The sequence below is a fragment of the Mastigoproctus giganteus genome, chromosome 6 (genome assembly GCF_048544385.1).
Source record: "Mastigoproctus giganteus isolate SK-2022 chromosome 6, ASM4854438v1, whole genome shotgun sequence".
Taxonomy (NCBI): Eukaryota; Metazoa; Arthropoda; class Arachnida; order Uropygi; family Thelyphonidae; genus Mastigoproctus; species Mastigoproctus giganteus.
The window spans coordinates 223,858,395-223,884,302 of record NC_143580.1 but is presented as its reverse complement, the minus strand read 5'-3'; the positions used below and the strand labels follow the sequence as shown (position 1 = coordinate 223,884,302).

The following is a 25,908-nucleotide window of genomic DNA, read 5'->3' as shown; positions in this document are numbered from 1 at the left end:
CGACATAATACACACAATTTAAGTTTGACTACAAGAGATTTTTTGTATAATATGATGCAAAATCACATCAAATTGACACTGAAATATTCCGCACAAAAACAACATATTTCGTTTCTGAAATATTGCCTCCATGAAAATAGTCTATTTGTGAACTCCTCTGACCGTTTGGTCGTCCCGGAGTATAAACAGAAAATTTATTTATTTATTATTATCATGCCTAAATTTGCGAGGGTTAATTTTATTCATAGGTTTCCTGGTTTTAAAGAACTGGTTTTTGCTACATTGCACCATATTATTAAACTTGCCTTAAATTCTCGTTTTGCAATGAAGAGGTATTATTATTCTCAGGTGACTGCACTTTGTGATAAAATAAAAAAATATTTACATTCTAACGATTGGACTGTGTTAAAATCCTTTATAGATTTAAGGTGGGACGCATTGGCTACTGACATAAAAAAATAAGCACTTGTTTAAGTTAAATGGTTCATTAACAGTTTTGTATTGGGATCGACCCCCCCGGGCATGTTTATGCAAGCAGATGCTCAAACACAGAAGTACATCCACTATTTTTAGACATAACACAGATCTAGCTTACATCAGAGGGCATAAATTCAAATTGAGGAAGGACGGATGTCGGATAGATGTGCGGAAATTTGCCTTTGGCCAGCGGGTGGTTGGTTGGTGGAACCGACTTCCATCACTTGTTGTTGAAGTTGATAGCCTAAACAAATTTAAAGCTCAACTGGACAGGTATTTCGAACGAACGGAGGGGTGAAATGGGAGTGGGTGTTTTTTTTTTTTTTTTTTTGGCTGATGCTGAATAAGCTTGCTTTCTTGCATCATATGCCTCTGCTAATGCTAATGCTAATCTAGCTTACATACGATCTTCCCCACATCATATACATAATAAGGTGACATATAAACAAGTTACTAATTTGTCTTCATATGCATTATCTGAGGATCAGATTTTTTTCCTTTCGAAGGGTCTGAACTTTAATTTACCCCCTCAAACTCCCCAAGAACCAATTTGTGATAGACTTTGAATATGGTCTCCGCAACATTCCACAAAAAGACTTATTGGTTCAGCAAGTCAATCAGGTAATCAATAACTCCAAAACTCTTCAGGTATCCAGACTTAATATGAATGAAATTACAGCACTGCGTAGTCTTAGAGGGAACAAAGATATTGTTATCCAAAGAGCAGATAAAGGGGACACCGTAGTTATTATGGATAAAACAGACTATTTTAGAAAATTGGATGCTATTATATCGGACAGTTCCACTTACAGGGTGATAGACCGGTCTGTATTCACAAATTTAGTAAACCAATACAACAAACCCTAACTGCCTGCATATCGTAAGAGTTATTTTATTTCCATGGTCCAATTAAAAGAGCTGAAAGCGAGGCCATATCAATACTCCTGTACTTTTTGGACAGGTTAAATTTCACAAACCCAGTTTTCTGTATGCCCTATTGTATCAAACAAAAATTCAGCGTTTTCACACTTAGCTGCTCATTTATACAATATCATTAAACCATTTAGACAGTTGATAAGGTTTGGCATAAAAAATTATGACACTTTATTTAATAGTATTAAAGATATTACACTTAGCGTTCATGATAACTTATTTTTGTTAGATGTTACCTCTTTGTACACCAATGTAAATGTGGACTATGCGCTCATGTTTTTTTTTTTTTTTTTTTTTTAGGAGTATTAGCAACTAAGGCCATATTGCTCCGGGGATATGCGGTGATCATTCCCTGACCTTTCCGCATCCTCTGTGTTTGGTGGTCATGGGCTCGAACACCGGTCTAATCAAGAAGCGCGTGCTATGCACTGCTGCTCCGGCCCACGTGGCTTACAGAGGCGCCTTCTCTCAATGTAGTTTGGGAACTGTTAAACAAAGATTCTATCGCGATTTTTCATGATTTAGTGTGATACATCACACTAAATCATGAAAAAAAGAAATTTTTAAATTAATCAAGGCTTCTTCTTGAAACTAACTATTTCACGTTTAAAGAGATATATACAAACAGTTTTCAGTTTACCGATGGGTTTGAACCGAAGCGATCTTATAGCAGAAATCTATCTTGCCAATATCGAGGACATTCATTTAACACTGTTTCTCCCCCGCATTACTTACTATGGGAGTATACTGACGATATACTTGTTATAACAGATCACAACACCACTCAGGACATCCTACGTGTGAATATTATTGAATATTATTCAATAATATTCACACGGGACCACATTTTACATTGGAGGAGGAACAGATAGAAACAAAAGCCCTGAATTTCTTAAATTTCACTCTCACACATGACATGCAAAAAATCCAATTTATCATTTACCAAAAACCCACCAGTTCAGGGATGTACCTGCATTACCTGAGTTGTCATCCGTTCACATATAAGAGATCCATTATATTTAACCAGTTTTTTAACGCTTACAAATATTCCATGTCTGAACCCACCTTACACTTAGAAATTGTTACACTAACTGACAGGTTTTTAAATAGAGGCTATCCTCATTCCATTATAAATTAAATCAGGTTACAAGCTAAAAATAAAACAGCAAATATAATACCCATTAATAAAACCAATAAAACACACTTTAATTCCATACCATACATCGAACAATGGTACAGGCAGCTTAATAAGCTCTTAGAAATACTGAATTCAAAATTATAGCCAGGCCCATGCAGAAGCTCCATAATATATTAAAAAATCACACAATTCTTCTTTCTTGCTCGGCTCAGGTAAATGATCTTGTGTACAAGATTTCGTGTAGTCAGTGTGATTCATCGTATGAGGGTTCCACTCATTGTACTTTAGATTTACTTGTCAAGCAACATGCTTCTTCCATCTGCACGTTGCATGCAAATGCATCAGAGTTGGCCTTTCATGTGGTCAATGATGGTCATGTATTCCTATTCAATGAAGCAGTAATTTTAAATATACAACACAATTACATAAAATTATTGATCGCTGAAATGAAACTACACGACAATTCTATCAATGTGTGATGGCCTTACCTAATTTCGGATTTCTGGTCTTTTTTTGCGCATGCGCCAATATAAATAATCTCTCTATTTCAGAGTAAAATACACACACAAACACTTTGCGATATTCCCTTCCTGTGAACACGGCAATCAACCGAAAAGCATGGTCTGCTTAAGGAAGGGAAACTGCTGTGCATTTTGTTTAATTTGAGTATTCATCCAAACTGTAACTTTTAATCCTTTTAATTTTAATCTTTTTAATTGTGATTTTAATTATTTATTATCGGAAGCAATTTTTAACTATTTATTCTGACACAATGTCTTCATGCACTCATGGTCTTGCTGTGATGATTTGATGTGTTTCGGGGTCGTGTTGGGTCGTATCTCTATGAGTGAGGTAATTCATTAATTAGTTTTTTCCATCTTATTTTATTCATCACATTTGGGTTGTTGTTATTTGGTTTTTAGGAGCATTAGCAACTAAGGCCATATTGCTCCGGGAATATGCGGTGGTCATTCCCTGACCTTTTTGCATCCTCCGTATTTGGTGGTCACGGGCTCGAACCCCGGTCTAATCAAAAAGCGTGTGCTACGCACTGCTGCTCCTGCCCACCTGGCTACGGAGGCACCGGTCACATTTGGGAGAGAATTGACTGGAAGCATTCCACAAAACAGATTGAGGTAATCTCTTACTTTTTTGATATCACAACAATCCATAGGTCTGTTTAAGTCACTCCCTTGGTATCATATTATAATAATCTAAGAAATTAAAAGTTTTGAATGACTATATCAAACAAACAAACAAAAAAAAAAAAAAATTAGAATACAATAAATTTTCGCAGAAAACTAACTTCCTGAGATGACAGATTAGAAGCATGTGAAGGAGTATTATTAGAAAATCTCTGAAGCTCATCTTTAATATTGCACTCAGAATCAGGTGTTGGCTCTTCTAGAAACTGTGGTTTATCAGCAGTCTGAAATAACATAAAAATACTATTAGTTAATATACTATAAATACATTTTACACTGGGTGAGCACTGAATTATGACCACCTACCTAATACTTCGTAGATCCTCCTTTTGCCTCATTACAGCAGCTATCCGATGTGCATTGATTCAACAAGATGTCGGAAGCGTTTGGTGGGTATGGCCAACCAAGTTGTGTGTAATGCGCTCAGCAATGCAGGTATGGAGGTGATTAGTGTATCCAGACACCTGATATGCCTTTTCATAGTGTCCCACAAGTGCTCTATGGAAATGATATTGGGGTAGTTTGAAGGCCAATGGATATGCTGGAAGTCAGAATGTGTTCCTCACACCATTCCTGCACAACAAGTGCCCGATGGCTCGGCGCATTGTCATTTTGGAAGACACCATCGCCATTTGGAAAAAAATTTAACACAGTGGGATGTACACAGTCAGCAAGCAGTTGACAATAGCGGAGACCACTGATACATTGTTCCACATGGACCAGGGGTCCAATTTCCTGCCAGTGAAACATTCCCCACACCATACAACTGCCTCTACCAGCCTGCACTTTTGATACCGTGCATGATGGATGAAGAGCCTCATGTTGTTGACACCAAATCCGTACACGACCATCCACTGTGTGGAGTAAATAATGTGACTCATCCAACCAGCACACCTTCCAATCTTCTAACATTCAACTTGCATGCTCTTTGCACCAGGCAAGTCTTATGCCTGATGCAAAGAGCATGCAAGTTGAATGTTGGTTAGGAGAGGATGCTGTAGAGATCATCTGCTGGTATAGCCCATACGTGCGAGCATGTGACGCATTGTCATGCCAGATATTGTTCCGGGTTGGGCCATGTTGTATTGGGTAATCAACTCTTCAACAGTGCTGCGCCTGTTCAAGTCGTCGGACCTGGTGCTCACCTCTAACATCAACCTTCGTAGTTTTGCCTTCGGGTTGTTGTTGTTTGACCATTTTGATGCCAGTCCTGGTACGCTTTAACTACGGCAGCTCTTAAACACCCCACCAGTTCAGCCGTTTGGGAAATCGAAGCACCAGCTCGTCGAGCACCCACAATCTGTCCTTTATCAGAGTCTGATAAATCCTTCCTTTTACCCATTATGCGCAGAATTTTTTGCTACTTACTGAACCACTGACACCGTATCTATGCTACGTGGGTCAACTAACTCTGCACTCTTGTACCTCACGTGTCGTTTTCATAGGGGTGGTTATAATTCAGCGATCACTCAGTGTATGACTATTATAAGGAGAATAATTCAATAATAAGGAGAATAATTCATAAAGGTAAATTCAATTTAGAATACAAGGTATAATCAAGTTATAAGGACTCCTAATTTATTAAATTAGGAGTCCTTATAACTTGATTTTGATGAACAAAATTTACATAATTTTTCAACATACGTTGATCTTTTTTACCAAGCTGAAAAAATTGTAATGACACATTCTCTAGGGATGTATTTAGTCCACTGGTAAACAGCATTTAGTGCTGCTCACTGGCTGGGAATATTCTTCCATAAATGAAGTCAATCGCTCTCAGATATGAGCAAAGAGTCATCTAAAGATATGTAAATATGGAATTGTGGTAGAACCAAAGATAATTCATGACATCTGGACATTTCTACAGCAGAAGTGGGAGAAATTTCTCATTTAGATAGCTTCCTTTTAACTGAAGTGACTTATATATGCAGTATGTGAGAATAACACCATCAGTATCAGAGAAAATTGCGACCATCATTTCTCTGCCCTTACAATACTCTCCTGCATGGTCTCCATACTGAATATCAGGGTCTTTCATGAAAATTGTGGGGGTGGAAGTGTCATTCATTGATTCATCTTATGAAAGCATGGCTTGCTACATATCAAAACAATTGTCTTTCTGTTCATAGTTAAGCATCCTGAGTATCCATTTAAATGAAACCTGTGCTCATTAGGGATATTTGCCTAAACAATAGATAAACTTTTAACACTGTTGAAAGTTTATCCACTATATTTCTTCCATATGCTTTATTTCAACATGAGCAATGCTATCATTGGTATATGCTTAGTTTGTGGTCTTAGTAGACATGTTTAATTTTCACATGATTCCTATCCTTAAAGAACTTACCCACCCAAATGTATATTCTTCGCATCTATCAGACCAAAACACACTTAACATTTTTCTCTTGATAGGGACAACAAAAATCTCATAATATGTGCTCTTACAAGGAAAATTATACCATTTTCACTGTCAAATGATTATCTTCTAATCTTGAATATTTTTGTGGTATTTTCTTACCATAGCTGCCAACTTTTGACTTCTGAAAAGCTAGAGATCAGATAACTGTAAGCAGGATGAAAACAAATTTTTTTGGCTAAAACAAGAAAAAAACAGGAACTTTTTCAGAAAAAGTAATTCTCCACAAATAGAAGAATGAAAACAGATGTTTGGGAAAAATTGGGAGGTTTTTAAAGTCCATACCAAACAAGAAATTAAATTTCACTAATGATACACATTTTGTATTAAAATACAAGCATAGGATTGTTTACCACTACAGAATGCATTCAAACATTAACTTAGCTTTCCATCTGTGGATTTCTCATTGGAATGTACTTTAAACATCAACTGATTATAATTGCTTCAAGAAAGATACTCACTGTTATAAACAAAACTCTAGAGTTTTGTTTATAACAATGGTACTGCTGTTTAGACTAAACTGTCAAGAACATTTCCAAAGCTCACCAGAAAGAGCAGATCTGAACTTTTTTTTTTTTTTTTTGACCTAGCTGAATATTTGTGCACATTTATCAAAGATGTGAGGAATTGTTAAAATGCCAAGGATGAATTGGGATAATTTGTTGTTTCAAGTGTCCCTGCGCTTGTCGGTTCCTCAACCAAGGACCATTTACATCAATTTTTCCTTCTTTCAAAATATCTTTATTTTCAATTATATTAAGAAGTACTGTAAATGTCATGTGTGTGTGTGTTTTTTTATTTACAAAATCGATTAATTTAAACTTAGTTCAAAAATTTCTCTGAATAGTTTGTGACAAACTGGTTCTCTAAATACAATTATATTTCAGTTAAAGCGCAATAATATGCAACTTTATGCTTCCAAAAACCATTTGCAACTTGCTTTCTATGAATTCTGTTTGGAGCCAACAAAATTAACTGCCATAAGGAAACATGTTCTGGGCTTACGAATTCTTGTTAGGTCAGCTTTCTGCCAAACAAAATCACAATTTACCAAATTTATTCATAAAGTCATATAGCTTCTGTATGAGTGTATTAAATATCTGAAGTTTTTAGCGTTTCACCTGATCATATCAACACACAAATCACCTCAATGGCACACCAGTAGAGAAATGCACTAATGCTTTTTTACTGTATGTATAAAATACTTACAGTGCAGTTCGGCAAGTTTTGTGGCACATTACTTATCACTTCATCAATCTGTTTTTATGTTCATAACATACTGTCTCTGTACTCATTTCTGACTGGTCTTTTATAACAGTGATAAAGAAGGAAGGCTGCCATTAATAATTTATTAATAGAGGACAGTGCTTTCACTCATATTTCTATACTCTATTGGCAACTCAAGTTAGAGGGGGTTGCCATTCTGTACATTTAAATAGCAGAGACGGGGGAAACCCCCAGTGCTGTCAGACAACTGTACATTTAAATAAATAAATAAATATTTAATGATCAGTTTTTAAGAAATTCTTTAATTAACGTTTACTGCTTTCTAAACTGAGAGAGGGTATAATCACTGAGCTGTATTGTATATTTTGCAATGGAAATGAAAAACCTTCAAAATAATGTTAGTTTTTTTTTGTATGGCTTACTGAACAATTATGGCAAATTATTCTCAGTGTTTTTACAGCCATATTTGTTAATGAAAATAATAAATTCACAGAATATTTCAAAAGTTCCAATTTAACACGGGAACTTTTTTTTTTTTTTTTTTTTTTTTAAAAGAAAAAGATGAGAAAACTGTATGTTTGTTATGAACTATTGTTATGATGGTGAGACAGGTGGCCAAATCAAGTGAAAAAGATGGATTTTCCATCATAAAACTGGAGAGTTGGCAGATATGTATTACCAACAAAAAAAGAATTTATTTTTTTATTTTTTAACATAAGGATCACAGTAGCCTAATAATATTTCTTAACCAAGTTTCATTTGTTCAGTCTATTATTAGAGATATTCAATAACCTATCTGAAGCAATCTCCACTTCAGCCCTATTTGGGGAAACTCCTGATTCAAAAATTTTTAGTTTAAAGAAAGAAATTTTAAGTATCACTAAATGATAAGAAAATCTTATAGTAGTGACCCAAAGGAAACATCATTGCAGATAAAAGTAATGGATGACTCTTTTCAAAGTTTAACTCTGAGGTTAATAATTCTCTAATATGTTTTTATTCTACAAGACAGGCAAATCTATCTGAAGGCAAAAGGAATAATCTAACAGTATTAATCTCAAAAGGTAATGGTCACAAAAATTAAACGTATAAGATAAAGCATGTTTTATTTTCAGAAATAAGTTGTATTAGACTAAGAATTTTGTAAGAAACTAAAATACTTTTATTCAAATGTTTAGCTTACATTTTTTTGTATCCATTCTCTGTAGACAACAACAACCTTCCTCATTGTAAAAGAATGCGTAAATGGCATCAAAAATGCCTGTAATATAAAAACAGTTTATGGATTAAAAAAAAATAATAAATAAATAAATATATATCTATATATATATATATATATAGCATTTATTTTTAAGAAGTGTTTTCTAAATTTAGGATATTCCCAAAGTAATGTGCTTAATTCAGAAACAAGTAATTCATGGGGTGGGGAGTTAAAAAGAACTGAATCCAATGCAGTACACTGCATTAAAAAGTGAAACAAGTTATTACAATGATAAGACCTAGAATACTGCGAAAGTCAAAAAGATGCATAGAATGCAAGAGTACGGTGATATGTACCTGATCTTTGGTAATGACAAATGTAGCAGAGTTGAGTAACAATATAGGGAAGGGCTATTGACCGCCCACCCACACTTTATTTTAGTTTTTAGCACCTTGTTATAAAGGATTTTTATATACATTGACCATCATGTTTCTAAAATGATGGTCAATAATTTAAAGGTGAAAAGTACAAACTAAAATAAGCAAAAATAGTCCCAGTGAATATCGGGCCACAAATGAACCGTTTTCGCGATAATGCACATTTTCTGTTAAGATCCGCCACTGACTATGGAAGCACTAGTTTATCAAAAATCTGTGAATCTTTTGCTAAGGGTGGGTTTATTAAACATAAGATCAGACATTTTTAATTTTCGGTTTCAACACCACAGAATTTTACAGATGTTACATGTTACAGGCTGTTCTTTCTAACACCCTTTCCTCAATGTCAGGTGTTATGCTTCTGAACCTACCTGCTCGTATTCCATGTGCAAAGCATCCATGTTCTCTAATGCACTGATGTATCCTGATGAATGTGCACCTGTTGGGCTGCCTTAGGCAGGGAAATGCTTCTTGGTACAAACGTGCAGCCTCGAGTGCACTGCCATTGGCTTTACCATACCTGGAGTGCATATCTGCATACTCTTCGTTGCTGTAACCTCTTTCCATGTTGACTATCCTCTGATGAGTACTAGTATGCCTGCTACATCTCAGAGCATTGAGAGACGGGGAAAAGGAGAGAATGAGCATAACCTAACCTAAACAAACAAGTCAGTGGTGTATCCCAACTAGAAATGTGCAATATCTCGAAAATGATTCACTTAAGGACCAATGTTTACTAGGCTTATTTTGCATATTGTAGTCTGTACAGTTCACCTTTAAATTATTGACCATCACTTTTGAAACACTCTGTATCTGCTATTAGTTTCAGTAAAAATGAAGAAGGATATTTCTAATACACTAAATGAAAGGCATTATTTAAATAACTTTCTCTTACCACAAGATGACAGAAAAATTAAGAGAGAAAAGTTTTGTATCTGAAGAGCTGAGTTTATTTTAATTTTTAAAAATTTTTTTGTTAGTTGTTGGCGCATCGGCTTCTGTGGCCATAATGCAACCCCCAAGGTTTCTGCACTACTCTGATCCAAGCCCGAGGTGGGATTCAAATCTGAAACCTTTGGGTTGCCAGGCAGGCACTTTACCCACCCGGCTAGCCCAGTCCAGAGCTGAGTTTATCTGTTCAGCTTAGTGTTGTTGTTGGGGTTTATTACCATGACAGCTGCCTCAGCCATATTGCACATAACTTCAGTGCAATGCAAACAAAATGCATTAGCGCAATGCCTGTAAATTGCATTTTAGTTAGAATTGTTTACTTATTTTGAGGTCTTAAAAAACAGTTTATGTGGGCAAAACCCTATTTTGTCAATCAAGAGGTGGGAAACTCTTTAAAAAGTATGTCTAGTCACTAAAGGGGTTAAAGTTCCTAAATATTTTCATCTGGCAAACATAACAAATGAATTCTGGAGCTTATGTCTACAAGATGAGCCAGAAGTTGGGGTAAACAAGTTTTCTGGACAGTATAGAAACATTATAATAGAAACTATACTATCAATAAAAATTTTTATAAAAATGTTATTAAAAGCTTTTATGGCTATACAGAAAGTTATATTAAAAATGTATCTTAAAAACAGTGTCCTTCAGCTTCAATGTGCAAAATCAGTCTTTTTGGTACATTTTTTTTGATAATTTTTTAAAATAACATGCAATCAGTTTTGGCAAATTCTTCAGTTATCTAGGTTCTCTAATACACGAGGTCACCTACCTAATATACACTTTCAAATAGTCGCATAGGGAAAAAAAATCTGCAAGGGGTCAAATTTGGTGACCTGGCTGGACACGCTGTCCACACCACTTGTTTGGTAATTTTTTTTATTTTATTTTTTTATTTAAGAATTCAAGGTAATGTGCAAAGTGTCATCCAGCATGAAAAAGAGATCTTTCCTTTTTAATTTGAATATTATGGTTCTTAGTGCCCCACTTTCAGTTTCAAGACTAATGGATATGTTAACTGAGAAAGTTTAATATGACTACTGATCTTGAAAACAGCTTCATCATACCATACCATATGATTTTATTTGACAAGTTATTATTTTCATACAGCTGGAGGAACTTCACTGCATATTCAACTCTCCTATCTAGATCTTCCTCATTAAGAGCGAATAATTCTAGAATGTAAACTTTGTATCCTGAATCTTTCAAAATTCTCCTTAGGGAATACATGTAACCTTCTGTTTATGATTAACTTGTTCTTCCATTTTTAGGGAGGTTAGCATTACTTCCTCAAAATAATTATTATACAGATGATAAGGATGATGGAAGGTTAAAATACTTAGGCCATTCCCTTTGAATGACAGTCACACTTGAAGAATGTTTGTAATAACGTTTTCTTACAAGAATTTTATATAGAGCTGCTATTTCTGACATGATGCATACAAAAATTACTTTGGGGAAAGAAAGAAAAAAAAAAATCTTTATAAATATATTTTTCAAGATTTTTTTAATAAAACTTTTGGCTTACCCTGTACATTCTGCAAATGTTAAATATACCAATTTTTTGTTGAATCCTAATTCTTGTAACTTTATCACTAAAACTGTTGTTAAACTCACAAAAAACTTAGACATAAAAAATAAAGTTATCAATAGTCTCTAATCTTATATCTAATAAAAATTTAAATTCCTGCTCTCATTAGATTTTTAATGAAAAATAACTTAGGGCACAAAAAACTTGAATATAAAGCAAAAAAAAAAAAATTTGCTAACCTGGCGAAATACTTCATGGACAAGATTTATATTATCCCGATTTGAGTAGAATGTTTCTCTAACGACCCTATGATTTCTACAACATAATTCAATATTATTTGTGTTAAGCTCCAAATGATTAATATATGATGTTGGAGGATTATTGGAATGTGAGAGACTAACATCCACTTCAGATGCTCCAGCTGGACGGCGATCACCTTCACGTGATTCAGACCTATTCAAATATATCAAATCAGAAACAGATTTTTTAATATTTAACAAGGTGAAAAACACTGTTAAATCTCATGAAAATTTTCAAATTACTTTAAGGGAGAAACTATTTTATCATAAAGGATTTCATTTGAACTTAGCTGTTACCAATGGGAGGAAATATTCACTCTCTTATACATGCAATTTTGTATGATTTATAATCACCTGTACTGGTTCTCTTACACATGTTAAATAATTTATGATAATCGATATAGGTAACATTTCATAATATATGCAAGAGAATATACAATAATACACATACATACATACATACCATACATCAAAAGGTCAATGAGATAGGACCACCTACTTAATATCGAATTGGGCCTCCATATGCTTGCAGAAGCATTTGCATACACATGGCACCTGGGGTGGATGGGATCTATCCAGTTATATTAAAGGAGGCAGCAAAGAAACTAAGCAAACCCTCAGCCATAATTATGGGAGCATCCTTCGATTCAGGGGAGGTACCCATGGGCTGGAGATGTGCAAATGCATCCCCAATTCACAAAGGGGGTTGAAGGGTGACACGAGTAATTACAAACCAGTTAGTTTAACTTCTGTTAGGGGTAAAATAATGGAGTCACTGGTTAAAGATGCATTGCAGGATCATCTAGACAAAACTGCAGCAATAATTCAGACATAGCATGAGTTTGTTAAGGGAAAGTCTTGTCTGACAAATTTGATACAATATTATGATGTGGAAACAAAGGAACTGGATGCAAAAAATAAATTTGATATCATATACTTGGATTTCAGGAAAGCTTTGACCATGTTGCTCATGGAAGACTACTGCACAAATTGGAGCAGAATGGTATTAAGGGTAAGTTGCTACAATGAATAAAAGGATGGTTGAATGGGAGAAGACAGAGGGTGGTAATCAATGGGTGCTGCTCTTCGAGGACTAATGTTATTAGTGGAGTCCCACAGGGTTCGGTGTTGGGTCCACTGTTGTTTTCTATATTAATCAATGATATTGATGAAGGTATATCAGGCTGTGTCGAAGTTTGCAGATGATACAAAGGTTGGCAGGGTTGTTAATGACAGTAATGGCCGTGTGCTACTGCAACAGGATCTAGAAAATTTGGGCAGATGGGCTGAGAAGTGGCAACTGAAGTTTAACCTTGACAAATGCAAAGTACTGCATATGGGTAGAAGTAACCCCAGAGGGGGAAAAAAAAAAAAAAATTCACACAACCATTCCCTCTAAATGTTTGTCCAGTTCCTCCTTAAATTTATTTAACTTATCAACTTCCACAACGACAGATGGAAGTTTGTTCCAGCAATTAACCACCTGCTGGTTAAAGGAAAATTTCCAAACATCTATTCTACATCTGTCTTTCCTTAATTTGAATTTATGCCCCCTTATGTTCATAATCTGAACAAGTGGATGAATCCCTTCAGAATTCAGCATGCTCAACCCATTCAAGGCCTTATACACCTCAATCAGATCACCAGTGCAGATGCCTAGTCTCCAGCCATTGCAATTTGCTGAACTACACTTAAGGTGGTAGAAAATGAAGAAGACTTGGGAGTAATTGTGCAATCAGATATGAAGTTTTCTGAGCAATGCATACAGGCTGCCAGGGCAGGTCATGGGGTTTTGTCAATGACATTGGAATTTTACTAGCAGGGAAAAGGAGGTGATTGTCCCTCTGTATAAGGCAATGGTCAGGCCATGCCTTGAGTACCGTACAGGTCTGGAGGCCTCATTTTAGTAAGGATGTAGATTTGCTTGAGCATGTACAGAGAAAGGCAACAAGATTGGTGAGAGGAATGAAGGGATCCTCTTACCAAGAGAGCCTTAAGTTCTGAAAATTGCAATGGCTGGAGACCAGGCACCTGCACGGTGATCTGATTGAGATGTATAAGGCCTTGAATGGGTTGAGCATGCTGAATTCTGAAGGGATTCTTCCACTTGTTCAGATTACGAACTTAAGGGGGCATAAATTCAAATTAAGGAAAGACAGATATAGAATAGATGTTTGGAAATTTGCATTTAACCAGCGGGTGGTTAATTTCTGGAATAAACTTCCATCTGTCGTTGTGGAAGTTGATAAGTTAAATCAATTTAAGGAATACTGGACAAACATTTAGAGGGAATGGTTGTGTGAATTTTTTTTTTTTTTTTTTTTTTCTGGCTGATGCTGCATAAGCAAGTCATACACTTGCTTTCTTGCATCACATGCCACTACTACTACTACTACAACATCGTGTCATAGATATTACAAGGTAAAAATAAATAAATTTTCTATTTATACTATAGGATGACCATTCGGTTTATTGAATAACCATACTATAAGACGACCATTCAGTAGCCCATCTGACTACTAAATACAGCACTGTATTTAGTTTGAACCATAGTCACTCAAAGCACATACTAATGCACCTTCGTGCCTAATGACTTGGCTACAGCAGCAATGGTTCTGCCTTGGATCAGCAGTACCATTTACTTGAGAACATAGGTACTGCTAACTTTATGTTAGTTTGAGCCTTACAATGAGAGGTGAAAATGCTATTTGAATACTACTGGAGATATGAATTGCCATGCTAACTGTATAGTGGCTTATTATTCTCATATATTGCAGAGTGGCAGATCTATATGTCTAATAGCCTGTTTGACTCATCCTACTTTTTTTTTATGTTCAATGGGGTTCATGTCAGAGGAAATAGGGGAGGGGGAGATCACTTGAAGGAGGGTGAAGTTTTCATTGTTCAACAAAGCATTCCTCTACATCTGGCTTGGCAGTACAGTGAATTATCCTCTGAAAGACATCATCATGGAATAGCAGGATCACTAAAGCATGTACCGACTCAACGATGGTAGCATGATAGGTTTCCATTATTAAAACATCTTTGTTGAATCCTTGTATCAGAGGACTTACAGTATCCCAGCAAAACATTCCCCAAGACAGAATACTGCTACTGGCCTGCACTGTCTTCACCTTGCACATGGGATCCATTCCCCTCTTGTAATCAAGTCACCATGCATAACGTTCCAATGACATGATACAAAAGGAAAAGCAATTCATCTGACAGCTGTGGCTTCCTCCTGTCAAGTGTTCTGGACTGTCACACACAGTACCCTGCAGTCAGTTGTGCCGCTGTGATTTTTTTGTTGGTCAGCACAAGCCACTGCAGTTGTCTCTCATTCTGTTCAGCTGTTGTTAGTTTTGTACAAGTTGGCTGTTTTTTTCCTTTATCTGCCACTTCTGGTACACTTGCACAACAGTAGGTTAGGAACATTCCACTAGATATACTCTCTTGGAGATGACACCTCTCCACCCTGTATTATCAATCATGCCTTGTTGAATGTCCATCATATAATGGCCTTTATATATGCTCATCATACCACTATGAATTTCCTGTACTCATACCCATGCACTAAATGCTGGCTGCATTCAACTGGATGAGCTTTTATTCTAGTGATGCAGTCAACTTGTTCCCATTAGGATGGGTGGCTCTATTTAAATGTCCTTTCAGTATATAAATTTTTTTTTTTTTTGTCCTCGCCTTTTCCCATTATTATATGGGGTCAGTGTTTTTAATTGTTCTGGCATGCAATTTTTACAGCCGGATGCCCTTCCTGGTGCCAACCCTCACCCTTTATCCGGGCTGGGAATATGCGATGGTCATTCCCTGACCTTCCGCTTCCTCCGTATTTGGTGGGTATGGGTTCAAACCCAGGTCTAATCAAGAAGTGTGTGCTATGCACTACTGCTCCTGACCACCTGGCTACGGAGGTGCCCCTTTCAGTATATAAATAATAATATATCTTAATATATATTCAGTTTTATGAATTTCCTTTTTCCATATTATGGTATTTATTTCAACCTTTTTTTAATTCATTTCAGAATTTCCCCTAATATGGCAGCAAGAGCATATGAAAATAATCCTGATAAATGTACATGTGTGGCAGATGTGTTCCAAAGGAACAGAAGTAATAATTTCAGAACATGGCAGACTGTGGTTACAAAAGGATATTATCAGCTTTGGAATGACACTTGGAGACCAAGACAAGTAAATGGATTTTTTAGTTTGTCATGATGATGCTGAATCCCAAAGTTAGTGGAATCAAGAGATACTGGAGGGAAGAAACACTACTGTGATTCCAGTCATCCGGAAATATATGATGCACTGTCCAGAATCAATGATGCTTTAAATTCCAAATTTTTTCTCAAGCAATGTTTTTCTACACTAAGCATAAAATAACCACAGAACCACTCTCCTCAAACACTGTCTGCAACAACTCAAGCTTTTGCATTAGAATTCCATATCACTGATAGGAGTTCTTGCAATTTCCTAGAGGTTCTTGGGAATTTAAAATGGATAAACTAGCATAGCTTTCAATTTAAAGTCAGCAGTGACTTGGGCACTTAACAATAAAATTAATCTTTCTTACATCTGTTTTGAAGATTTTTTCCACTAATGATAAATCTGAAACCAGTAGGAGTTTTACGTTTTTTTTTTTTTTTTAAATTAGGCTGACTTGAAAAAAATACTCAAGAAAATCTCTAACCAAACTGACAACACTTGAATTATTAACAGCTACGATGCCTCATACTCGGCAATATAAACATTTGATTTAGTAACCTGTTTTAGCGCAATACCATTAGAAAAATTGAACAATGAACACTGGAGTTGAATACTACTTCAAATTTAAAGAGGAAATCCAAACTGATAACAATATACAAAATACATACAGATTTACATTTCTTCCATGTTTATATTCATGACAACACCAAACTACACATTACTTACCTATGGGTCTGAAAATATCAGTTCCAGCTGCTAACTTGTTTCCTCATCACTATGAAATTTTGTACATTAATAATTATGAAAACATAATTCTGGTCTACAAATATACTGGAAATGTCTATATGATTGATATAAAATTTTATGAAATTAAAGGTTAGATCTACCCACCAGAACTGCTTAGAAAAGATATCAGAATTGCATAATAGCATTAACTATCTCAATACTGGATACAATGACAGCAAAATAGAAGCAACCAAATTTGAAGTAATTTTCTTTACAAAATAGAAATCCAACATTCCAGAACTTGAAACATCATATTTAGCTAAATTATTAGAATTTCTTATTTTCAATAATAAAATTAAGTCTAAAATTAATGACTGATAAATAATACAATTCCCTAAAATTTTTTTAATACTAACTAGGGAGCTTCATCCCTGTTCATTTTGTTCGCCAATGCCTGCACACACTTTTCTATGTTCTATGTGGCACCTCCGTAGCCAGGTGGGAAGGAGCAGCAGTGGGTAGCACACGCTTCTTGATTATACCGGGGTTCGAGCCCGTCACCACCAAATATGGAGGATGCGGAAAGGTCAGGGAATGACCACCACATATTCCCGGAGCAATATGGCCTTAGTTGCTAATGCTCCAAAAATCCAAAAATTAACATTAATAACTTTTCTAAGTAAAATGTAGCGATAAGACGGAGTAAGTCAAATCTTTTCTATGTAAAAGACATGCCTGTCAAAATGTACTTATGCATTTTGACAGGCTTTTTACTCCTTTTTACTCATACCCTTCAGCTATCTCCCTCATTAAAGCCTTTTTTTTTTTTTTTTTCCCCGTCAGGAAGCTCAGGCAATCCCTAACGTAGAGCAGCCAGAGTGCTCACCTCCCAGTGGTGGCAGCGGGCGACGTAGAATCCCACTAGGGGCCCTGCGGCCAAGAAGCCAGCACAAACAACAGAACCAACTAACACTACAAATGAAACAAACAAACACACAACACTTTTCAGGCTTTAACAGTGGTTCTGTATTCATCACAAGAGTACTCATGGTGCAGATGTGGGAAACCACAGGTGGTGCCTTATCCAAACACTATGCCACTATGATCAATATCTAATCAGGAAATGACCTAGGTAATTATTTACCTGTGCATTTGTAGTGACATAATTGCCCCACCCACTTGTACCACATGACCTGCATCCCTCTTCTCCCACTGGTTACCCCACCATGAAGAATTCTCAAGGTGGAATAAATATCACTATGTAATTATTTACCTGTTTATTGATGATGGTATATCAAGCTTAATGTCCAAGTTTGCAGACGATACAAAGGTTGGCTGGGGTGTTAAGGACACTATTGATGCTATGCTGCTGCAACAGGATCTGGAAAGGTTGAGCAGATGGGCTGAGAGGTGGCAAATGAAGTTTAACATTGATAAATATAAAGTACTACACATGGGAAACAGCAACCCCAGAGCAATGTATCAACTCTGTGGTACTACACTGACAGTGGTAGAGAATGAAAAAGACCTGGGGGTAATTGTGCAGGCAGATATGAAGTTCTCTGAGCAGTGCAGATGGGCTACAAGAGTAGCTCATGGTGTCTTATCAATGATATACAGGAATTTTTCTAGCAGGGATAAGGAGGTGATTATTCCCTTGTATAAGGCAATGGTCAGGCCACACCTAGAGTACTGTATACAGGTCTGGAGGCCTCATTTCAAGAAGGATGTAGAGCTGCTGGAACGAGTACAGAGAAGGGCAACAAGATTAGTGAATGGAACAAAGGGTTGCTCTTACAAAGAAAGGCTTAAGTTTTGCAAATTACAGTGTCTGGAGACTAGGCACTGGCGAGGTGATCTGATAGAGGTGTATAAGCCTTGAATGGTTTGAGCATGCTCAATGCTGATGAGATTCTGCCTCTTGCTCAGAATAATCACCTGAGAGGGCATAAATTCAAATTGAGGAAAGACCGATGATAGATAGATGTGCGGAAATTTGCCTTTAGCCAGCGGGTAGTTGGTTGGTTGGTTGGTGGAACAGACTTCCATCCCTTGTTGTGGAAGTTGATAGCCTAAATAAATTTAAGGCTCAGCTGGACAGGTATTTCGAACGAACGGAGGGGTGAAGTTTTTTTTTGGCTGATGCTGCATAAGCTTGCTTTCTTGCATCATATGCCTCTACTAATACTAATGCTAAGGTCTGGAGGCCTCATTTTAGGAAGGATGTAGAGTTGCTAGAACAAGTACAAAGAAGGGCAACAAGATTGGTGAGGGGAACAAAGCAGTGCTCTTACCAAGAAAGGCTTAAGTTCTGCAAATTGCAGTGCCTGGAGAGAGTAGGCACCTACGAGGTGATCTGATTGAAGTTTATAAGACCTTGAATGGCTTGAGCAAGCTGAATGCTGATGGGATTCTTCCTCTTGCTCAGATTAAGAACCTGAAGGGTTATAAATTCAAATTGAGGAAAGATAGTTTTATAATAGATGTGCGGAAATTTGCCTTTAGTCAGTGGGTAGTTGATTGCTCGAACAAAATTCCATCTGTCACCACTGAAGTTATTGTTATGTTGTTATTTGGTTTTTAGGAGCATTAGCAACTAAGGCCATATTGCTCCAGGAATATGCGGTGGTCATTCCCTTGACCTTTCCACATCCTCCCTATTTGGTGGTGATGGGCTCGAACCCTGGTCTAATCAAGAAGCGTGTGCTATGCACTGCTGCTCCTTCTCACCTGGCTACGGAGGCGCCAACCCACGGAAGTTGATAGTTTAAATAAATTCAAGGAGGAACTGAACAAATGTTTGTGCGGAAATGTGTCTTTAGCCAGCAGGTAGTTGGTTGGTGGAACAGGCTTCCATCTTTTGTTGTGGAAGTTGATAGCCTAAATAAATTTAAGGCTGGATAGGCATTTGGAACAAATAAAGGGGTGAAATGGGTGGGGGAGGTTTGGCTGATACTGCATAAGCTTGCTTTCTTGCATCGTATTCCTATATTAATACTAATAACCCCCTCCACCTCTCCTGTCGTATCTATCCTTCCTGTATACATTGTACTCCCCATATTCAAATTCAGCATCACTTAGGTCTGAGTGATACCATGTCTCCGCTATTTTATGTCTGCATTTGATCACTTAATCAGTACTTCAAACACATCAAATTTATTTACAATGTTCCTAGCATTAGTGTACATGCATATGTTCTTCCTCTTAGTTACCCTTACACAGCTCATGTATTCACTGATTCTATGTAGCAGGGCCTGAAATCACCGACACCTTGCTTTCCAGACTGTTGCATTTTCAATACAAGCAGTGCAATACCTCTGCCTGCAGCATAGTTAATCTTTTAGTCTGTGTAGCCCCCCGAAGCTAGCAGTTTTCGAACCCACTTATCACTGCCTCGATAGTATCAACAAATACTCTTGCACTCCTTTTATTTAAATGTATCGTATCCCTTTAAAAACAGTCTCTCCTGTTAACAAGCACAGACCACCCTGAGAAAAATTGTACCCCATGAACCTTGAACATTCATTCTCATTCTCTCTCTCCTCCCCTCTCTCTCCAGGGCCAAAATGATTGACAAGGCTCTCAACATGTAATACCACCTATCATGTCTGGGAAAACTGCAGATACTTTCAAATTTAATCCTAACTTGTGACTTTTTCTCAATATTGCCCTGTACTTGTTAAGTCCTCAGATCTCCTACTGCTAATATCATCAGTGCTATCTTGTACAACAATATCACCTTTTGCACCCTTAAAAGATGATATCTGCTCTACAATGTCATCTATTTTTGCCCCAGGCAGACATACCCTGGTCCTATTCCACCTATCCTTCTTGCACAACATATTTCCTGTTTTCCTGACAACAGGGTCACCGACAATAATCACCTCCTTTGGGACCAGCGAATTCTGCCCTAGAGCTTGCTGCTGTATTGCCTGATACATAAGTGTGAGCTCTGGCACTGAGTTGGGCAGTTGAGAGCTTAATGGATCCCATTTTAATTCTTTCATATCCTAAGTATCCAAGCTCTTCTGAGATTTGGGAAAAACAAACCATACCTGACATCCACATTCTTAGGAATAGGTATAAAAGTAACTGTGTTCACACTAGAAGTAAGCAGATCCAAGAAATACAATAATGGGTAGAGGCACTGAGCTTAGCAACTTCTGACAGGAGAGTCATCATAGAATGACACATTAACAATCAATCCATCTCAGTTATTACACTAGAAAAGTGCATCGTAATTAACTAAACTAAAAGAACTTAATAAGTAACACTCACAGAAGTTACCTTGTTAAGTTCTTGCATTATTAATATTTTTTCATAGGATTATGGTTCATTCCCCTTCCCAACTTTTTTACATTAATCCCCCATACTTTATCTTCTTTCTTTACTTTTTCGGGCTCCAATAAAGGGATCACAATTACAACCTCAGTTTACCTGGCATATAAATTGCCCGTATATATTTCCTGCTTTTTTTAATTCTTATTTTTTCCAATTTCTGAACTATTAAATTATTTGAAAAAAAAAATTACTTTTTTTTTTCACCTCCTTTAGCTGTTAACAGACTCCACATTGCAGAGTCCCTCTCCCAAGCCCATAAACTCCAGTGAAATAATCACCATCACATATGTAATTGTGATTAATTAATATAAAAACAAACTTTCATATAAATACGAAAGTATGATTTTGATGTTTGAGAAGGAAAGTAGAAAATGCTTTAAATAGAGGATTGAAGCCCTGATACTTTAAAAAATTTCAGTACTTATTTAGAATACTCTTCTGGACCTTGATATCAAATTTCATGTAAATAGGCTAACTCATTTTCCCAGTGCACTCACATCCCTTAAGAAGTCATGTTCTGCTTACACAAATCCCATTCATGGGATTTGTGTTAGCAGAACATGACTTCCGAGTACAATATAGAAGTTATTAACCATTACGCTATGTTATTTAATAATTGTAATAATTGCAATTTGGCCTTATTTTGCTCTGGATACATGTAGTGTGTGGACTACATGTATCCAGTACTTAATTATTACTTTTATATTTCATTACTTAATATTAAAAAGTTAATTACTTACTTTTTTAATTACTTATTTTTTTCAGAAAATGAAAAAAATTTAAGTTGATTTCTTTCAGGAAAAAATCAACTATGTTTGATGTGTAACATGACACATTCATTATCTAACTCACTGTATAATATAAATAATATAATATAACAAAATAATATAAAAGATTAATTCTTAGTAATCATAAGAATTTACCTTTCAGATACTTTTGTATGGTTATCTGAAGAACTAGTTCTTTTAGGAGTTTGTGCAAAATGTGTAAACCATCGTACCACTACAGACTGGCACTGAAGCAAAGTATCTTTAAGACTAAGGTGGGATCCATCTGTAGGCTCCACATTATCATCATCTTCACATCTTAAATTAGGCAAATCTAATAAAAAAAACAAAACAAAAAAAAAGTTATATAGTTACCTCAGATACACACTAATCAGAAGGGTGAGACTAAGCAACTAGGTAACAACTATTTAAAAACTAATCTTGCTAAAAATTACTGACAACTACTAAAAATTACTAACAACAAATCTATGTTAGATCTGTGTTAGTCAAAATATTTCAAGAGACAATGATGGGATAATGAAATGCCTTTGAGAAATCAATAGGATTCTTCGATTGACTAAACTGGCTCTCTCTTTTTTTAGTTGTTGCTGCATCGGCTTCTGTGGCCATAATGCACCTACCAAGGTTTTTGCACTACTCTGATCCAAGCCCAAAGCAGGATTCGAACCCGCGACCTTCAAGTTGCTACACAGGCACTTTACTTGCCTGGCTATCTCAAGTAATTGTATATATATATATATATATATATATATATATATATATATATATGTGGTACACCTTGAAACCTTTAAGGAAGCATTCTTCAGAATCAATATACCAAACATACATTCAGTATGCAACTGGTACTGCAAATAGGCAAGTTAAAACATGCTAACCACTAGATCAAGCATGTGCCCTACAGAAATAAAATAGAACAATGAACAGCATACAAAAAAAAAAAAAAAAAAAGTGGAAATAGATCATGACAAGATCATAATTTTTAAGTTCTCAATTCTTTTTAATATTACAAATGCCACCTGACTAGAATAATAAAAGAGATGACATATCAAATCTATATTTTATATTCCTAACAATACAGATCTAAAAGGAGTTTTCGAACTCAAAAAGGGACCATTTTACTACATTCTGTTAATTACTATGTTAGTACGTATAATTAGCAACCCAAACATCATGGATTCCAGACGACCTGTTGAAATGCATTGTTCGACATCTAATCAGGAAATGACTTATGTAATGCATGAGCAATATTGTTGCATCTGAAAGAGCAGGACTAAAATATTTACATTATTTACAATATAAATACAATAGTAAATATTTAAAATATTTCTCTAAGGTCCCTACAAATATTTAAAATACTTGAAAAATACTAAACTATTTACAAATATACAAACTATATCAGGTCCCTTCATCAGCTAACATTACAATGGAACATCATTGCTTAATATATGAACCGTGTGTGGTTATATATTAAGCAATGAACCACATGCACGAGGTTGGTGAATGTTATGAAGGCAGTTATGGCTCGAATAAGTGACGTAATTGCCCCGTCCTCTTCTCCCTTTGGTTCAAATAAATATCACTAGGAGGAAAACTTTTTAATGGATAGAGGTAAAATAAAACTACTTAATTGACTCCCTCCTCACATAGGTACCTATCCAGCTGACCATCGAATCTCCCCAAGCTGTCAGCCTCACTCACACACACACACACACACACACACACACACGGCGTTAACTTATTCCAATTTACAACTGGCTGGCTAAAAAAAAAACTTCCTGAAATCCTGTCTAAGCCTCTTCTCCCATAATTTGAACTAAGGCCCATTCCCCCATAATGGGCCTTAGTTCTGGAATGATAAAGGTGAAAACTTCACTCTCATTCAGTTTCCTTCACTCAGAGCATTGTACATCTCAATCAGGTTTTTTCTAAGGTCCCTAGTTACGAAGCTTTGTAGCTCACATATCTGAAGTCTTACCTTGGGACCCTTTTGAGAAGCTCAAGGTGTTTTTTTTTTTTTTTTTTTTTTTAGATGCAGTACCCAGACCTCAAGACAGTACTCCAAGTGAAATCATACAATTGCCTTAACAGCAGGATTATGACATCACTCTCTGTACAAGCAAATGCTTGATAAATCAATACGACACCACAGGCCTTCCTTGCCACCTGTCTATGCTGCTTGGTGAACTTCAGGTCCAAATATATATTTCCCAGATCTCTTTCTTCAGCAAATGTTTTTAATTCAACACTAATCCAATACTGTTTTCAATTCAATTTTAGTATAATATTTCTATTAATATTTGTATTATTATATGGCTAATACTAACTCCACCAAATGTACAAGTTATTTTGGGATTGCTATTCCCTAAGCCAGTGGTGTCCAACCTTTTCCAGTACAAGGGTTAGCTTTATTTTTTCAAAGTTAGCTTTATTTTGCAGGCTACACTGAGTAATTTGAGAAATATTAGTATGTAACATTTTCCATATCTTGTTAGATGTAAAAGAAAGTTTCAATTTTCACGTTACCATTTTTTTATTTTCAGGATATATATATATATATATATTAAAAAAAAAAAAAAAAAAATCAGGCTATATATATATAAAAAAATAGATTTCATTAAAATTATAAAAATATGACTTACTTTTATTTTTTAAAAAAATACTTTACATTTGCTTTTAAATGTTCACTTTAGAAAATTTACAACCTGAAAAGGATCATTGCTTTTCAATATTAAGGAAAATAAATAAATATAATCATGCACCTAAAACTGAAAATATTTGAATATTTTATTGAGTACAATACACATTTAGTGAAATGATTGAGACTACATATTTTTAGATAATTGTTTTAGATAATTTGGTTGAAAATTTGTGAAAATCTTCATATGGGAGAGCTTTGTAGAATTCAAAGTATATTTTCGTATAATATTTCTAATCAATAACTAGTCTATCAATCTTGACACACCCACAAATTTGTCATCAGCCCTATATCCCCCTCTTAAATATCATTTAAGAAAATTGAAAATTTGTAGTATAATTCTGCAGTCTATATATTTATTTTTGGTTGAAGATCAATAATTCCAAGTTGCAAGCTGGGACTGCAGTTTTCAGACAGTAAGTGAATGGATGCTCAAACAAGCTTATGTCTTTTTCATGGGATCTAATATCAGCAAATAAACTTTCAAAATCGCATCTCAAAAAGTAATGAGAGGCAACGATTCTTTGGAACTGTGTTTCTCTTTTAGCTTGGTATAACATTCAAAGTGAATTAAATTTCTTGCTCAATCTGGAATTTAAATAATAACAACTTATTCTGAAATGATTTGTTGTCAACGTACAAATCAGAGACCAAGTTTCCTTACCCTTGTAATTTTAAATTAAAAGCATTTAAATTAAGAGCAATAAAACTAGAAATGTTTGTAAGAATTGAAAGATCAAAAACAGTCACTCTATATTTGATAGTTGTTTTATTGGTTTTCCTTTTTCTGTCATAAAAATATCAATTTTGTGATGCAGTTTAAAGAAATGATATAACACTTAGCCTCCTCGTTTGCTTGGCCTTGCTGTTAGCATTTTGTATATATATGTCGATGTGCCAGGTTCACTGTTGGGTAGGCAGTGTCCTGGGTCTTGGGCCTCTAATAAGGTCATTGTTGTTGTTTGGTTTTTAGGAGCATTAGCTACTAAGGCCATATCACTCCGGGGATATGCGGTGGTCATTCCCTAACCTTTCAGCATCCTCCGTATTTGGTGGTCACAGGCTCGATCCCCGGTCTAATCAAGAAGCATGTGCTACGGACTGCTGCTCCTGCCCGCCTGGCTATGGAGGCTCCCTCTAATAAGGTGTATAAATTGTAAGATTTAATGTCTGACCTCACTGTAACCAAACTGGTAGGTTTTAGCTATCTGTATATGTTGTGAATGTGAAGGTTAATGTAAAAATTGGTGCCTTCAACATATTGTAATTACTGAGTTCCAAGTATTATGGATGACTGATATGCAATGTATAACACTATAGGT

General features: G+C 35.8%; 1 protein-coding gene across 5 annotated transcripts in view; it reads right to left on the bottom strand.

Annotated features, from left to right (window-relative positions):
- The window catches only part of LOC150085023 (ral GTPase-activating protein subunit alpha-1), a 529,619-nt gene that overhangs the window by 388,125 nt on the left and 115,586 nt on the right, over positions 1 to 25,908 (bottom strand). For all 5 annotated transcript variants that reach the window (XM_090376739.1, XM_090376741.1, XM_090376740.1 and 2 more), the window contains exons 8-11: positions 22,027 to 22,204; positions 11,753 to 11,966; positions 8,580 to 8,657; positions 3,855 to 3,977 (exon numbers count right to left, since the gene is read on the bottom strand). In XM_090376739.1, coding sequence (XP_090232865.1) covers positions 3,855 to 3,977; positions 8,580 to 8,657; positions 11,753 to 11,966; positions 22,027 to 22,204 — 593 coding nt within the window. The remainder of the gene's footprint in view (positions 1 to 3,854; positions 3,978 to 8,579; positions 8,658 to 11,752; positions 11,967 to 22,026; positions 22,205 to 25,908) is intronic.